Source organism: Sylvia atricapilla, chromosome 1 (assembly GCF_009819655.1).
Source record: "Sylvia atricapilla isolate bSylAtr1 chromosome 1, bSylAtr1.pri, whole genome shotgun sequence".
Classification (NCBI taxonomy): domain Eukaryota; kingdom Metazoa; phylum Chordata; class Aves; order Passeriformes; family Sylviidae; genus Sylvia; species Sylvia atricapilla.
Window position 1 is genome coordinate 29,380,822 of NC_089140.1, and position 18,441 is coordinate 29,399,262.

At 35.4% G+C, this 18,441-nt stretch overlaps 1 protein-coding gene across 1 annotated transcript in view; it reads right to left on the minus strand.

Moving 5' to 3' along the window:
- CRPPA (CDP-L-ribitol pyrophosphorylase A) overlaps nucleotides 1-18,441 on the minus strand; it is a 109,208-nt gene that overhangs the window by 27,874 nt on the left and 62,893 nt on the right. Inside the window, exon 9 of the mRNA XM_066318232.1 lies at nucleotides 15,461-15,589. Coding sequence (XP_066174329.1) covers nucleotides 15,461-15,589 — 129 coding nt within the window. The remainder of the gene's footprint in view (nucleotides 1-15,460; nucleotides 15,590-18,441) is intronic.

Sequence of the window (18,441 nt, forward strand, 5' to 3'; positions counted from 1 at the left end):
TTCAATTTAAAATAAAGGGGTTAACTCCAGTGTCAGAACTCAAATAATTAAGGAGTTTCTGTGCAGACTATTTCAGGATATTTCCTACTGGGAACACACTAACAAGTGTGGCAAACTACCACAAGACTGGTAAAATGATCATGGGCTCCACTGTCTACTCCACCCATGCCATAAAAAGCCAAGTTCATTGCTGCTGCCCTGCTCGCAGTCTTTTTTATTTCTCTCTCCTGCAATGTTCCCTCCTGCCTTGCCTTTTTTCTCCTCCTCCCACTAAAATGTCTCTTTATCCCTTATTCTCTCTTCTTGACACCAGGTGCCCAAGCTGAGGGTGGTTATGAACACATGAAAACCCCATCGCAACTAAAACACATTGTACACCACCACCAAATAGGAGCAATGAGCTGCAGTGTGTTCCCTGGGGAGAAAAATCGGGAAAAAAATGCCAAAGCCTGTGTGGGGTCTGTTCAAAGTCTTTGTGGAAAGGGCAGCCATAAAGAAAGCTGAAACCCACGGACAATAATCCATGATTAACACAGAGGAATGTCTGCAAATTTCCTGGCTGTAGCTTTCACTAGCATCAACAGTGTATGTACAAGAGAGAACATACATTATATGGCTGAATCACTTGATTAAATCTCGATTAATCATCAAATCATATAATATCCTCAGTTGGAAGGGACCCACAAGGTTCACTGAGTCCGACCCACAAGGTTCACTGAGTCCAACCCACAGGACAATCCCCAAAATTACATCATGTGCCTGAAAGCATTGTCTCACAAGAGTAAAAAATATTCCTAATAATATGTTGGCTCTCCCTACCAGGATGCAGCTTACCTTCCTCAGCAAAAAGAGTGGGAAAGAATAATTCAAAATTAAATTTAATTCATTTACTGTAGCTTCCAATCCCACCTTGGCTCATTGCTCAGACTGGACAGTATCCACTAGCAGGAACTCTATCAAGGATCCCTGTGAATGGACAGAAGCTAGGACACTGCAGTGGCTGCATAGAAGCAGGAGTTCATCAGATACATATAAAAGTATGCCTAATGCATATACAGCCAAGATATTGCTCACTTTTGCAAAGCACAATGTTAGGACAGGCTACAACTATTTTTAAGTAAGGGAACAAATCACATAGCTCAAAACACACTGCATAGAGTAAATCCACTTCCATCTGCTAAGAAAACTGTACAAGAACATTCCTTTATTAATTGGAGAACCACCTCTATCCCCAGCCAAGAGAGTTTTTCCTAATGTTAGGAAAAAAAGTGTCCTTTTTTAAGTGGAAAGCTTTTGTTCAGTTTTACATTCATCTTGTACTTGATACCAAATAAAGCCAAATCCTACAGATAACATGAATTTAGAGTAAACACAATTTGTAAGGGTATCAAGTTATAGTGCTTACTGAAGCTTGCAGAAATAATAATCATGCTGCTACCAATGATAAAATCACTGGAACAAAAAGCCATTGGACCAGTACCATCAAGTGTACTAGCTTAGCTCAATACCCACACACACAATCATAGGATCACAACATAGTTTTGGTGGGAGGCACCTCTCAAAGTCATCCAATCCAACTCCCCTGCAATGAGTAAGGATGTCTTCAACTAGATCAGATTGCTCAGAGCCCTGTCCAACCTGACTGAATTATTCTGGGTTCTGGGCAACCTGTGCCAGTGTTTCATCACCCCCAGCGTAAAAAACTTTTTGTTTAATCTAAAAAACTCTCCTTCAGTTAAAAAACGTTATAGTTTCTAGTGCTTCTCTGCAATAAAATCACTTTTGCCTGTACACTTGAATGCCTGTGTCCTTTGCCTGAAAAACATCACCAAGAAGACACAGTTGCTACATAATCAAGATACAGAGGGCTTTTTCTGCAAAACACTTGCCCTAGGATTATAATTAAACTTGTTGCTGCACTTCAGTATGGAAACAATGTCAAGAGCCATGTGCAAACATTCCATTTCATACTAAACTGATGCTTCCTCAAGTGATTTAGTAACGTTTTAGGGTGGACACAGAGTATGATTCCCATTTTGGCACAATTTGGTGCAAGCTTATGCTATAAATTAGCACTCCGAAGTCCTCTGACCAATGTTCCCATCCCAAGTGAATCTGATCCTTCACATTCTTAATTTTTCTGGCAAGTACTCTCCTAAATACAGCTTTACTGCTTCTAGTAAAATGGAATACTGATACAGAATCTTTGGAGAAAAAAAAAAAACGCAAACCAGTCCTTGATGGTTTCACCAATGTTTCACAGTTATTAAGAAAAAAAAATCTTATTTTAAAATAAGTTTACCACTCTTTTACTGTAAAGAAAAAGTTAGCTCTGCCCTGTTGTAGCACTTTAGTTCGTGGTGGTCTTTGATTTGAGGCAAGAGTGAACATTAATTTCAAAAGGCAACATGAAGAAAGATCCTGACTTAAAAAAAAGAAGTATGTTACAGTGATTTGGGCTGTTGCTTTTCAATAATAACCCTGAGCATTTCTATATGTCTCTGTGTTCAAAAAGATGTTTCTCATGTCCCACTTAACCAAGAATATGTACCTGGTAATTAGGCATGGAGCCAGTGAATCTCCAAGCAGTTTCTCTTAATGCTCTAATATCAACTAGCATAAAACATGCCCTTGTCAAATAGAAGGAGAGAATGGCCTAATTCATACCATAAAGAATTAGGAAAAAAAATACAGATTTAATTACATGACAGTGTCTGCTAGGTGGTGAATAGCTGAAATATATGTATATACAACACAAATAAATGTTTCAGATGAACTTGATCAAGCTACAAGGGCAAGATGGATAAAGTTACTGACACCAATATAGAAGGAAGGCAAAGACAACATTTGCTTAAAGGAATAATCGTGCATGTATAATGAAGGAGTTGGATGACCATTTTTTCTCTCACTTAATTCTTATTTTTCTATGCATAATGAAAAAGCAACATTATTAGACACTCATTTTGTTCAGCATTGACCTTGAAATCCATCTCTTTTAGAAACATAGTGGTTTCAAGCTCTTACAGACATGGCTACAAGGAGTTGCTGGCCCCTCCACTAGAAATGCAAACCCTGTCACCAACAAAAGCAGCAGTTCAGCTGACAGAACTGCCAACTTATCTTTGCTGTTGCTGTGACTGACACACAACTTGTCTATGAAAACTTTCAGCAGCTATTTTCTTACACCACTGAATTTCATCCCCACTCTCACTCTTGGGATGAACTATTTCAGCAAAGAGATTATATTGTTTCGGATAGAAAGAGAGGTTTTTCCAATGCGTTCCTGAAAAATGTGAGGTGGCAAGGTACCTTGTAGCAAAACTTTGATCAGTCAGATAAAGAGTTGAGGAAAATGAGGAAATCATCTGAGTTCACTAGGCCAATAATTCAATAAGCTCTAGAGAGATTATAAATAACATTAGTTGGATGATTCTATGCAGTAAAATGCACTTTTGTCTATCATGAGGGGAAAAAACCTAAACAAACTGCAAACAAGCTTTAGTAGAATGTTAAAAAGCTAAGAGGCTGCACCTACAGATAACTGTTACCTTGCCCAAATTTTCTATTTATTGCAAAATGTATGTAAAATCTGAAAAAGTGACGTGCCAGTAAGAGTAAGAGTTACTAGTAAGTTAATCAGCAAAATCTTACATCAACCAGACGTAGATGCATGGTTAGCCCTTATTTAGTAACAGCTAACTACTTCAAATTGGGTTTGGAGTAAACTTTAGGAAGTGGAATTTTGGCATACAAACAAACATGCTTAATGGAACTTCAGAGTGCAGTAAATCACCCCAAAACATTTTGAAGCTTTATAAACAAAGTAGATTCATCTTCTCTCCAAAAGATTTAGAAACTTAGACATGCAGAGAACATATACTTCCATTTTAAAAAATTAACACTTCGTGCTATTTATTCTAGAGAAATCCTGGTTTAAATTATTTTCACAAGAGTGTAGGGGGTAGAGAGGCATAATTGTTAATTTCACTACAACTTTTATACAAGGATTTGGTATGAGAAATCACACCAAATTTTAAAGGCTTTACGAAAATGGGCTTGAATTTACATTTAAGCTACACTGCATTGCAAGACACATCAGGGCAAACTACCTTTATAACACTTGAGTCAATAGCTAAAGCACTGACAAAATTCTCCTTAAATTTTGGCATATCACTAATACTAAGCAGAGATTGTCATTCAGGAGTAGGTTTTTACCAGTAAATTCTTATCAATTAAGCAGTTAGGATGTGCAGCAGAAATATCATATTTTTAACCTGCTGAAGGTTTATTCTCAGTACAAGCAGGTATCAGTCACAGACTGCAATTCTCTGAGCATATCCACTAGTTAAAGCGCAGTTAGTCTCACTGAAGCTACAACTTTGCTCACTCAAAGTGGAGGGCTCCTAAACTGTACACCCCTCACAGCATCAGAGTAATTATATCTGACCATCTACCCTTAGGCATACCAATAAAGCCATGGTTTCTATCAGACCAAATCTGCCCAGCCAGAGACAAAGGGTGGGATCTGAAACTGACTCATAGCCTTACATGGGTCTCCCATGATAACTGACCTAGAACCATGCTCCGTTTAGAGTTTCATTTACTTCACCCTCTCCTCCAGGATCGAACACTCCTAGACAAATTTACTAGACCATATATCGAATATTAATACTTTGCCTTACCTCCCTTTGTGTTCCTAAAAATGTTCACGTGATAAAACATTGGCTGGTACAGTAAGTTTCTCCTACAGATGCACTTGCAGTACAGCATAACAAAATAGGTAAACAGTTTGAGAGCAAATGTCACAAATGCATCACAAAATCCTTTCCTATCCTAAAGTATCTCCCTTCTTAAGCTCTCATTCCCTAAAGGGATTCTATTAATAATACTTTTTTTTTTTCTTTCCTGATTGATAACACAATGCTTGAAGAATGTATTCAACATAAAATATTTTATCTATCATAAGCTCATCATCTTTGCTTACATAACTTGAGAATTCTCTGAATACAAACTTGGTGCTGGAAACACTGTCCATACAAATTTTTGAGTAACTAGACCCTTCATACCCTTCACTATTACACAGGTTCTGAAAAATAAAAATCAGCAATGTTTAGTTGCAGAACCTCAATATTTCATTTTCTTGCAGAAATGTAATTATTTTTAGGCCACATTTATGTCACTGTGGTAATTATTCATCAGGAACCAAAATAAAAGTTACAGTCCTGACTAACACAAGCCATCTACAGCATTTTATGGATGATTTTTAGAATCCACTAAATAAATACAAACCCTGAAACATGAATACCTTTGCTTCAGTTTTAATATTGCAAAGGCAGACTCCTCCTTGGTTACTGCCACTACTTTTAAGAACAGAATTTAGGATGTTTTATCTCTACTCCGGGTAACTGCATCATGTTTCACCCAGTATTCCCACAGTACATATAGCAAGGACTTAAAAGTTACATCTCTTATATATACATAAGTTTTACATATACACACACACACACATCTAGTATAGAAAGAGGGAAAATGTTCAGATTGAAATTTATTACCCGCAGAATGAGGAAATGCTGCACAAGAACAGGAGTCTGCACAAGAAATGGAGCTTTACCCTGACCCCAACCCTTTCCAGTACTTGAAAAAAGAAATTAAACTTCTACAGAAGGAACTAACACCCCCTCCACTTCCAAAGATAGAGTCAAAAGAGAGAGGAAGTCCACTTTCTCCTTCTGAGGAAAAGGCACATGCTGACCCTTTTGACACCATCAACTATTTTTGTTTATGAACTCCATGAGCTTGTAAACATAGTTATGTCATAATTACAAGGATGAATCTTTGTGCCTTGAACACGGCAAGCATAGAGCACACTTTGAGGGCAAAAATCAAAAGCTGAACTAAGGAACTGGTACCCGACCTAGTAGAAGGAATGTTCTGAACCCATTTTACCTCATTTTGAATAATGAAAGATCTTACAGGACAGGGAAAAACATCTGAAATTACATAGTTCTGGGAGCAAGTGACCATAAAAGTTGGTATGTAGTGAGCCTCAACAAAGCATCCTTCATTATATTGCTGTTGTTTAAGTAGAAATTACATATTATCTTCATCTTTCATACAATTTGCTAAAATTTTGCCTACAAAATTTAACACCTGGTCTGCTAAATTTAAGCACAGAACATTGGAATTCAATTAACAAGGGAAAGACACTTGAGCTCATAGCTGCCTAGGAATGGAAAGACTGAGTCAAGGAAAAAGTTGAAGCAGAGGTTCTGGCAAAAATGTGTATTCATGCTGTTGCCAATACCACACAGGATGAATGAAACTCAAACGTAAACAATCCCATTTTTTAAAAGATTCTGCTTGGTAGAAACTTCAAAGAGAAAAACAGTTATAAATCAAGAAGATTTATATAAGTACATTGTGAAGCAATGGGCCGTGATGCTCAATAAAAAATATGACCTCTGACCTGGTGAGAAAGTACACTGTAAGGCTGGGAATATGGTTAAAATGTTAGTTAGGAGAATGAATAAAAATTGGCTTAGGAAAGCAACTCCTCAAAGAATGTTTTAAAATCAAATTTAATGAGTTCAGACTGAAAGTGCTGGAAAATCCATAATGTGACATTTTCCACTTTTACTCAATCCAAGTATTTGACTGGAAAATAACTTCCAGGAAACACTTCACAACAAAATTCAGATGAAAATCACTACCCAGTGGAGGTTTCCTGTGATCTCTCTCTGACTTCTGTTAAGCCTCAATCCATGCATTTCCATGTCTTAAGAGAACAGTTTAATCTAACTTCAAACACTCTGCATCTCATAGTCTTGAGATATGAATATATTTTCATATTCAGATGTTTCAAACATATTTAGATGAAAGCCAGCTGAAATGTTTAGAAACTTAACATTAGTGAGATGAAGCTGCCACGAGATTTGCTCCTGTTATCTTTGAATGTTAAAAAATAAATAGCCCTCAGCAACCACAAGCCAGCACCAGAATGCACTGTGATTGTTGTGGCCTCATTATTAATGAAGAGAAGCAACAGGTTCCTAGAGGTGTGCATCATCTTTAGTTTAAAAATTACCCTAGTAGGCACAACAGCGTGGTAATAATTTCCAGTTGGAAACAAGAAAATTCTGAAAAGATACAGAGAACTATAGAGTAGAAAGCTGTAACTCTGTACTAGAAAATTTAACAAACAATGAAATACTCAACAGTAATAGCAGAGAGCAAGTTAAGATGATGATAAAGTCAACATGTCTTTGATTTTAAGTTTGAATGTGCATTCTCACTGTATTTCTTCAAAGGAGTGGGTGACAGTTGATTGAATTTACTGGGTTTTCCAAGACTTTTAACAAAATGCTTTCCCAAAGGTTTTTAAGAAAACTAATGTTCCAGAACATAAGACAGAAGACCTGCCAGGGATAAATACTTGCTCAAAAGACTGAGTAGAGTGGGTAGGAGAAAATGTCTAGTCCTCAGAACAGAACTCACACAGTTCAGGTGGGGTTTGTTATAGGATCTATGCTGTTCAACACATTCATAAAAATTGGAAAAAATAATAAGCAATAATATGAGTTTGGTTATGATACAAAGTACATTAAGGTAGTGGTTGACTGGCATGGAATGCAGGAAGTTCATTATAAACTGAGTAACTAGACAATAAAATGATAAATGAAGTCAAATGTAAGTGAATGTAAAACAATTCATCTGTACTTCAAATTTTAAATTATGAGATCTCAGCAGACCAGAAGCAAGCCCCTGTGCTTAGAACACTACTTTGTGAAGAACCATCTCTCTTCCTTGTTTTTCAGTCTATGTTGTTTTCATTAGGGGACACAGTGGAGGCTAAAATTTTACACGGATCTTGGAAGACAAGAGCATGGAACAGAAACCTATCAGGGCTAATACTTCCACCAAAAAACCTCTCTCAAGCTCAGGAGCCTGAGAAGGGAGGCTCAGGAAATACTTAAGTTAGCAATTACTGAGTGTAAGAAGAAAATTTAGGGGTGCCATATATGCTTGACCTGATCTGATCTGGTTCTGTCCTAGGGATTTCCTTATAGCTACTGCTGGACACAAGATAGTGACCTAGATAAACTTCTGATCTGGTCCATTATGGTCCATCTTTGATGGTGACATATTGCAGCATAATAAATCCCACTGCAGTGAAGCCCAAACCTGGGATGTATCAGGACTGATGCTTCCAGAGGAGATGGGTGCTAAATCTGAAAAACGTTCAAGTGCACAAAGCTGCTACTAGGATAGACAGGGTATCACTGGGACCTGATGGTTGTGGCCAGGCTGGGGCATTTTCCATTCTTGACATTATTGGGCCTTTGCCATGTGCAATATCACATATTATTTTTAAATATTTCAGCAGTGGGTATTATGCACAATGGAAGACTTCACTGAACAATCTGACATAAGCAACAAATAAGATTTGGGTCTTAGTATCTCAAATACATACAGAAATCCCAACCTCAGGTCTTCTAACCCTTCTAAAGAAATACCCCCAAGTTAGCCTGAGGCTGGATTACTTGACACCTGGTAGTATACAGCAGGAGAGGAAGAAAGATGAAATTAATACTCCCAATATAGATTTGATGGGTTATTGCCTCTGCTGCACAAATTTTAGGAATTACCACACTGCAAAGACTGCAGCAAAAGCCTGCAGAATAGTTACAGTCACTACAATGTACAGCTTGAAGGTAATTTTTGTGTTCAAATGGCTGAAGAACTTCCTAAGTTTTCCTGGTCTAATATAGTGATGAAAATGTGCTACAACCTTTGCATACTTTCACTCTAAAACTAAAATTTGCATTGAAACTGGAAATTTATCTGAAGAATTTCAGCCATATTTTTAATTGAAAAAACGAACTCAAAATATAAAAGCTCATAAGTAAATTAATACAACAGCAAGCTGTTAACATTTTAAAAATGCTTCTTAAGCACACAGAACGATTTTAGAAAGCTTCTTTGTTACTGTTGTTTTATGTAATCAGAGCTAAGCCAGAAAAAACGGACTCTGTACTATAAGTATTTTAGTTACCTGCTAAATTATGCCTCTGAGGGACAGCATGGAAGCCAGACAAGGAGATTAATTTTAGATGCCCAACTTAGAGAGTAAAAGAGTACAAACATTGTTTTAAGTGGAGAATTGCAGCACTAACAAACTCAAAAGTGCAACTGTCCTTAAAAAGATGCAATGGACTTCAGAGGTTTTTGTCAGGCAGGCTAGCAATGGAAAAAAGTTAAAAGCCATTTGTTTGCAAACAAAATTTTGTGTTAAAGTCCTTTCATCTTAAATGTTTATGTTTCCATTAAGAGATAAGAGGTCAACATCAAAGCTTTAATAAGAAATAAAAATCAGAATAACTCTTACTATCAGATTTGAAGATGAAACTCAGATTTGATGCTCATAGTATTTGTTTTTGCAAATGGTTCCAATTGAATGTTTATTTCCCATTAAAATAAAGTATCCAGAATAATTAATACCCACATACTTTTCTAAGTTCCTTTATTGTATATCACATATTTTCCTTTCCACTAGAGAGTTTGGTAGTTCACCTTAAATCCACTTGTTCCCCAAAATTCTTCATACTTAAGAAGCTATTTTAGAGGAATATATCTTATACAGTTAAAAATATCCATAGAAGAAACAACTGGCAACCTTTATTGACTAACACTGTCAGAATGGCTGAACTGAGGTATAAAAGCAAGGATGTTTAAAGGCCATTTTATGAAGTCACGACTTCTAGGATATGTCTACATGCCTTAATCACTTTGGCTGACAAATTGATGGAAGAACTCTGGTTCCTCCAATTATAAGTTCAATAGCTGAAACAAGTCTAAAAAGGTCATGTGTAAAAGGCATAAAATATTAACGTCATAGTTTTCTGTGCAGCTTGTTAAACTCCCAGAACTTGCAATAGCTGAGACAAATTGAGCAACTTTCTGACCTTTCTCTGATAAAAACCTACACAGTTATTTAATGAAAGTCCTAAAGGTTACCAATTATTTTTCTTAAAAGAATATCTTCCTTAGACTGGGAATTTGGTACTGCACTGATAAATTAGTTTGTGGAAATCTTCATTTCAGTGCTTTTAGAAGAGTTGCAAATCTGTAGAAAATTCACTGGTTTGTTACCTGTTTTGGCTAGAAGAGGAGGAACACTTGAGGGGAAACAAGAGGACAGAGAAAGGTGGCAAGAGAAAAAGAGCAAGAAAATTAAAGAGCATGTATGCATGCATTCAAGGTAGACACACTCAAACTCTGAAATAAAAGAATTTATAGAAATCTGAAATAGCAATCCCAGGTTTTTTGTCAGTATTATCCAGTATCAAGCTTCAGGATATCTACTGAAATGAGCAGCAGCTTCCCACAACGTCACACATCAGTATTGCAAGTAAAAGTGAGATTGCAAAGTTCTGTGTTTATGACCTTTCCTGACTCAAAGCCCAAAACTTTCTCAACATTTTGGTAAAATTTGAACTAATACATTTCTTAATTGATTAATGTGCCAGACACATGTTCTTAATTTCTTGACATCCTCTAAATGGTACAAAACAGATGTAAAAGGCTAGTTTGATCAAATAGATTTCAGTTTAAAATAAAAAGCCATGTTTGCAAATTTTTCTCACTATATCAGTTCTACTTATTGCAAAATATATGTTCATGACTGATTACAGGTAATAGTAATAATTAAGGATAAAAATGTGCCAAGCCTCCAAAAATATCAATTTCTAGTTTTACTGGTGAATGACTGACTATAGGTTTGTATTAAGAAATCTGTTCATTACATATTATGAATATATTCATAATTCATTCCAATCTATTAATTACAATCTATTCATTACAATCTATTATGTCATTACAGCTGAAATTTTAAAAAAAGTAATTTTGAGAAAAGTGAGGTCTCCAGGCAGCATCCCAATCATTTTAATCAGATTGCAATCATTTGACCAATTCTATGCTGATTATTAAGTGAACTGAGAAGCATGCAGGGGTCATGTAGGGCAGAACCTATTTGTCTTTAATGAGTTTCCAAAGTTTTATTTTGTGATTTTACTTCATTTGCCCTCCAGGCTCATTATCTCACTACTGGTTGCCAAACCACCTTCTACTTTGTGGATTATCCCATTGAGGGGTGTGTTCCCTCTTTTGAGAAACACTGCCTTAATGTTTACCCATAATACTATTTTAAGAGATCTTTGATGAAAAAGAAATCATAAATGTTTACCTCTGGGGTTTACCAAGACAGACATAAAACACTTTTGGCACACTAAGTATTTCTCGAGCCATTAGCCACACTGCAGATGGGCCTCTTTTCAAAAAGTCTTTAAGGCTACAGTAAGTGTCCAGTATGCTTGCATAAGAGATCACCCACAGTTCAGGTTCCTCTTAGTTTCAAGCAGCTTCATAACAATTCTTCTGTTGTGTCATTTGTCTCTTTTTAGTGTAGGTACTGTGATTGCTCTGGCTGTTCCTTTAAAGAATATAATAATAATAACAACCAAACTATCCTTTATCTTAACCAAATAGAAGTTTCAGAGGCAAAAGTATTTGGGCTCACCTTAACCCAGGCAAGCCCTAGCACATATTTGCTGCTCTGACATAACATTCTGTCAGTGCTTCTCTGAAGTAAGATTATTTTCTATTAATACAGTTCTATAACCAAGATATATTGACATTATTTTCTTATTTTAAAGCTTTCTGTGGTTTCCTATGTCCAAATGTACTTTATTTTGGATGATTACTGTTCCTTTTTATTCCTTGTGAACAGTAACAAAGTCATTACTGAAACTTCAAGCTGTTATTTCTGTAACCTTTACAAGCTGCTGAATTTGAACTCCCAAGCTAGGAAATGCTTCTTCTATTCTGTTTTGATTACTTTATTGATAATTTTCGCAATTCAGTCATAAGATGATCATTATTATTATCATTATTAGTATTATTATTTTTTAAATGGTGAAGAAGCAGTAAATAGAGAAGACAGGGGGGTTTAAAAATGTTACGGTCATATTCAAGCATAACCCCATTAACTACCTAGAATATGTCTAAAATAATAATGTTTGTGTGTGTGTGAGATCAAGGATTACTTTAGGATTATTCTATTGCTCAGAACATAGAACAACAACATGCAGCTGAGGTATCCTCCCAAATCTTGTGGCTCCAACGATAAAAATCAATGCTTTTAATATCCAGCCCTGCATGGATGCAATGATTTCACATTAGCTTTCATATTCTTTGGGTTTTTAGCAGATCTTAAGACTCTTTCTAAGTACAACTTTGTTTATTTAAGAATAACTTGGCTTCTTTTTATAGGTTTTCCTCCTAATATTCAGAATTTGCTTTCTCCATTACATCCTACCTGACCATTATGAAAACAAAGATTCTTATTCTAATATATCATAATACCATGCCAGTCATTGCTATGTTCAAAGGGAACTTGCCACTGTATTAAGGAGCTGGACTTTTACTAACATTTTCATCAACACTTGCCAGTAATATCATCCATTAAAAAATGGACCTTTCTCCCTATTTTTAATTCACGTTCCTTATCAGCTATTTCCTTCAAATTATCAGAAAAGTGGTCAAAAACGAATTCTGTAAGTTCAGACTGGTTACATAATATTCTTTGGCCCTCTGTATTTTTAATGTGTAAACCACTTCTAACATTGCAGAACTGTTTTAGAAAAGAAAAAAAATCATAAGTGTGATTTAAATTAACAGTATTTTCAGCATGTAAACTAGAGATTTTATAAAGTGGATCCAATCTGTATATCAATATCAGTAATGTGGTATCCTATGCATGATGTTTATAAGAGAAATACCAGCTGCAAACATGCACTTGTTATAGGCAAATGAAAGGTAAAAAGAAGTAATTTATACAGCACATTAAACCCTTTTCCTTTAATTCTTCTGATTTGCTTCTTGGTGTATCAAATAGCCATAAAAATACTTGACATCATTTTCTTAAATACCAATCAAACACTGCATTTAAGAAGTGAAAATAAAGTGAAAATACTTTTTCTTAGGGCTTCACGTCTCCTTCATTATCATCCAAACTGAACTCCTTGGTTCTAAAAGCATTTAACTTCCACTTGCAAAACATAAAAAATGCTGTATTTTCAAAATGTATTAACTTCAACAAATTTGCTTTACTAACACAAAATCCAGAAGACAGCCACCATTTTCTTTTATATCAACATATTGTTACATGCAACTAATCATATAACCCTTCTAAGCATAACATAATTTTACCTGAACATTATGATGGCCATGTCTCACTGAATTCCCCCCCCCCCCCTTTTTTTTTTTTTTTTTTTTTTTTTTTTTTAGGTAGGAAATGTGTACCTATCAACTGTATATGTCTGGTAGTGATGATATAAACCTGTCAGCTAGAGGAAAGCTCCATGAAGTAACCTGTCATCACTCTTTTCCTGAAATAAACTATAGCTTTCTGGGACTTCTAGAAAGCATCTAGTGACAGAAGTTATTGCATTATTAGGCTATCCTGCATTATCACAGGTGCTCTTTGTGTTTCTACTTCTTCTGGACTCCCTGTCATGCCTGCGTGAAATTCCATCCTCAAGCATGGAACTCACCTACAGGTTCATCTACTAATGGCTTGTACTAGAAGTAAAATACCTGGGTGACTCTCAGATCATGCTTTGGACTTAAGATTAAAAAAAAAAAGAAACTGCTTAAAAGGTAGTTTTTCATTAACAAATTGTTTTTGTTCGCAGTCTCTCAGTCCCACCCAGACCAGCAATAAATTTGGGGCTATGTAATTTCTAGATTCATACATCCAGTCTTTCCATGGGTCTTTGCGTAGAAACAATTATGTTCTATATAGATCCACAGCCAAAAGTAAATTTGATACATATATCACACATATACAAATGATGACTACAACCTATTCTTTGTTATCAATCAAAGTAGACAGCAGGAACTCAACACTATATGCCTGTCTTTGTGAGCAGGGACGTGTTTTAAAGCCATTTTAAAACAAGAGAGTTGGAAATAGTTTAGTTACTTTGTGAAGTGTTTCACTTTATATAACACTTTCTCCATGCTAGTAAGTGATAATTCTGCCTGCAGTGATCTTACATAATGAGTCTAGCTTTTTATTTTCAAAGAATGGAGGCAGCAGGCTGCTGCAATCCTCTTATCATCACAGATCAAGAATTCCCACTCACATCTCAACTGCTCTAAGATGTTCCCGTTAATATTAAAACATCTTGGTGCCATGCACATCAAAATCCACTGAAGATTACAAAAGATTTTTCTTTCTTTCAGTCAGCTTTACTAACTGTTGCTATCGACATATGTCGATTTTATTCACTTGTATATAAAATCATATACATACAATGAAGTCTAAAAGGCAAAAACTGCAGTTAGACTAAAACAATATGTGAATTGTTACTTTTTACCATGATAAGGTGACTCTTAAACCGATATTTTAATAGTTATTCAAATGATTTTTACCAAAAGAAGCCAGAATTCACCCTGAAAAAATGGGGTTTGATAGCAGCAGAAAGAAAACTGAACTGTATGTCCTTCAGTGTTTTACAAACAAGAGATGAACTAATGTCATATAATAGCAATATTCATATTGTGTTGTGGCATTAAAAGTCTATAAAAGCATAAACTGAGAGGTATTGATACTCACAGCTCTTAAAGCAATATAATTTGATGGGAAAAATCAAGAGCTTGGTATATCAGAAAAATATATAAAATTAAAGTGCCATTTAATCAATTATATATAAACCAAAACATTCAACCTCCCCAAAAAATCAGTTAAGATTACATTCATTCTTTTTTCTTGAAATTTCTAGCTTACTTTTTCCTACACTGCTCACTGAGTTAAGAAGCTGCAAAACCATATCTGCACTGGAGGCAAGGCAGCCCACTCTTCTGGTTGACAGAACATGTTTCCCAGGCAAATGGTTTATTTTTAAGTAGCTTTTGTGAGTACAAAATAAGTTGGAGTGCTAACTCTTTTTGCCTCCAGCTGAGGCAATTTGCTGCTGTTACAGACACTGTTTCAACACCTATATATGCCATGCCCTTCCTGTCACCTGAGTACCAAATTGTTTTGATGAAGGACATCAAATACTGCAGAACCACTGGCTGAATGTACTTCCACTATTTTTCTCTTTTTCTAATGCTGAAAAAAAGCAAGTTCCCAAACAGAAAAGCAAAAAGGGTCTTGATGTTTTTCATGCATTTCTAAAAAATGTTTACCATTTATTCCTCTCTAACGAAAAAGCTTACATTTTTGTCTATAACTACAGGCTTGTCTGAATTTTGAACAAGAACAGGCAAGAATCTTCCAAAAATCCTTTTCATGTCATATTTATTTCCCTTTGATTTTGTTTTAAATGAAGATTCTACCATTAATCATATAAATTGCAGGAGAAGATAATTTGCACACAGAAAGATAATTACATACCTTACATTGGATAAGGAGACCATAAACCAAAATGTTTTTCTTTTTAGTTTCTCTTGCAAATTTCTTGATTGTAGTTAGGTCTTCCATCCCAATGCTGAAAGAATTATTTTCTGAAATATCCAAGTGTACCTGCAAAGAAACAGATGAGGAAAAAACAAAATCCATATTTTCTATGGTGTGCCATTTTAGGCTGATAGTTTTTAGTATCTCATTTGTATGTGTTAAGCTCACATAAAAATACAGACTAGAAAAGGCTTTTCTTAGATAGTTTCTATTAACTACTGAATTCCACAAACACATTTAGGGACATGAAAACTATTTTTTTTCAAAGCAGAAGAAAGCAATACCCAGAACATGTCATGCATCTTAAAAATATTCAATTTAATTTGAAAACATACAATATTCTTTTATAAGCTCTAGACTAACTGTCACAGGACTTTTTTTGTTTGCTTGTTTTTTTTACTGTCAGAGAACTATAAAATACACATGTCTTTTGTAAGCATCTTGAAGGTTTTCAAGACAGAACTGAATTCTTTAAAGTTTAATTGGAAATTTACTATCCTTTCAGTACAGCATATTAGTTGCCAAAATTGGATTAATTTCTAAAAAATACTTCAAGTTTAAAAAACACAAACTACTTTGAAGGAAGGTAGGGATATGACTATCCTGAGCTCTTGGGCAGGGAAAGGCAAGTCTCATTTCCATCAGGGACACTGCACAAACATAGCAGGCCTTACAGGACCTGAACTGAGTTCAAGAAGTGCTTGGACAACACTCTCAGGCACGTGGTGTGATTATTCAGGTGTCCTGTACAGGGCCAGGAGTAGACTTGATGATTCTGAGGGGTGCCTTCCAACCTCGCACATTCTATGGTTCTGTGAATTCTCACTTGGGTATCCTGTGCAGGGAGCAGAGTTGGACTCAATGATCATTGTGGGTCCCTTCCAACTCAGAATATTTTGTGCTTCTGTAACTAGCATTAGCAGGGAGGTATCAACCAAGTCCCACATATTCCACATTTTAATCAATTTCCCTTACAAAGCTTCTACTAACTGTAGAAATCAAAATTAAAGATGATGATTTGTACATATAAGGTTTCAGCACCTATTAATAGCAGAAATACCTTTATCCTTAAAAGAAAGATAAAGCATTTTTCTGGCTGAATGATTACATTATATAAAACTTATCTCTGATTACTAAACAGAGGTAGGGGTATAGAGATCACTCCAGAGATCAGTGCTTAGGAAAATTATTTCAAGTTCTCTTTGTACTTTATGTTCCATTTATACTGACAGAAAATAGGTCCTCACTCATTTTCCCTCGCAACACTTTCATAAAGAAGCTGTTTATTGCTAAATGCATAATCACCAGAAGCAAAGCTGTTGTCTTCTACTACACAAGGAGAGATTAATTTTCACACACCCATTATTTTGTTATTTTCTACCCAAAACAAGGCTAAGTACTACTCACTTACAGCAATTTACAAGAAATTATAAAAGCTATTATTTTGAGAGAACTTAACCTCTCTACCATTAACCTCTTTGACAGCTTTGAAAAGGGATTTTTCTCAAGCTAACTTCGCTACTGAAATGCAAATAATTACAACTACAGAGCTGAAGTATTAGCATTCCTTTCTTTCTAACCCTAAGCAAAGCAGCAACATAAAAATCAAATCCATTCATATCATTTAACATGAAAATGTATTGCTCAAGAAAGTAATATCAATTTAAGAACATGATTTGTCAGGTAACAGCATAACTGGAGAAGATACTGGCTTGATGCAAACAAATTGCCTGAAGTTTACCTCTGTGATGCCTATTTCTCCTGTAACATTAATCTTCCCTTTTCTCCAGATCCAATTTCTGCTTCAGCTTACAGATGCCATGAAACTATTCAATCAGGCACCAGGATAATGGATAGTCTTTGAATCTGTGGCAACTGATAGGTGGAAACATGGACAGAAGTCATCATGTCCAGTGCAAGCTCATCCTTTCATTGGATCAATGCTCACTGAGCCAGTTAAACAGAGAACCTGGCACAATATTAACACCTGTCATTTTTACAACTAAAGAAGATGATGACTGGAAGGAAAAAAAACCCCACACCTTTTTTTTTTTTTTTTCTTAATTATCAGATTATTTTTTAAAAGTTGCTTTTGTCATTAAATCAAACAACAGACAAGAAGTTTCCAATTGCCCAAATCCAACTACGTTAGATTGTTCCTAGTTAAGAGTTTAGAATAGAAGCAGTTAGCTGCTCTCCTCATTTATTCTTTCAAGAGTTTTAATTTTGAGAGTAAAAAACCATGTTTCCCTTACAGCTGGTACCTAAGACCTATGCATTTAAATGCCATCATACTGCTTTAAATTCTGATTCACATTTGTCTGAAAACATGTCCTTTAATATTGAAAGACAGTGTATTATAAGATTTTTTCATTAACAATTCATTCAGGTAATGTGTTATAAAAGTATATAGGAAAGAATAAAGCTAAGGAAAATCCCACTCATGAGCCTTAGTGAAGAGGACACCCAACACTGAATTTAATTAAAGACTGATGAAGGAAGTTTCTGTCCCCCATACCATTTGTAATGAGTTTTAGAGATCAGAAGTTTAAAAGACTTCAATACTTTCCAGTGAATAATACAAGACAATGATTTGTTAAGTTAATTCGTGTCACTTAAAACACACCTTCCAGATCTGCTTTTCTTCCCTTCTCGTATTTCTAAAAGATAGTGTGGTACTTCCACCAGATGCCCAAGTGCAATTAGGCAACATACTTTAACAAATGTATTTCTATCAGTGTTTTAAATATTGGCAACTGTTTCCACCTAATGATGAGATTTTCCTCCACTGTCTAGTTCTCAGAAATTTCAAGTAGTTGTCAGAAACAACTGATGGATCTGGAGTACAGTAAAGGGCTAAAATATATTATCTTCTCCTAAAGCTATTTTAAAAGGAGTTCACCAAAATAATTTATACA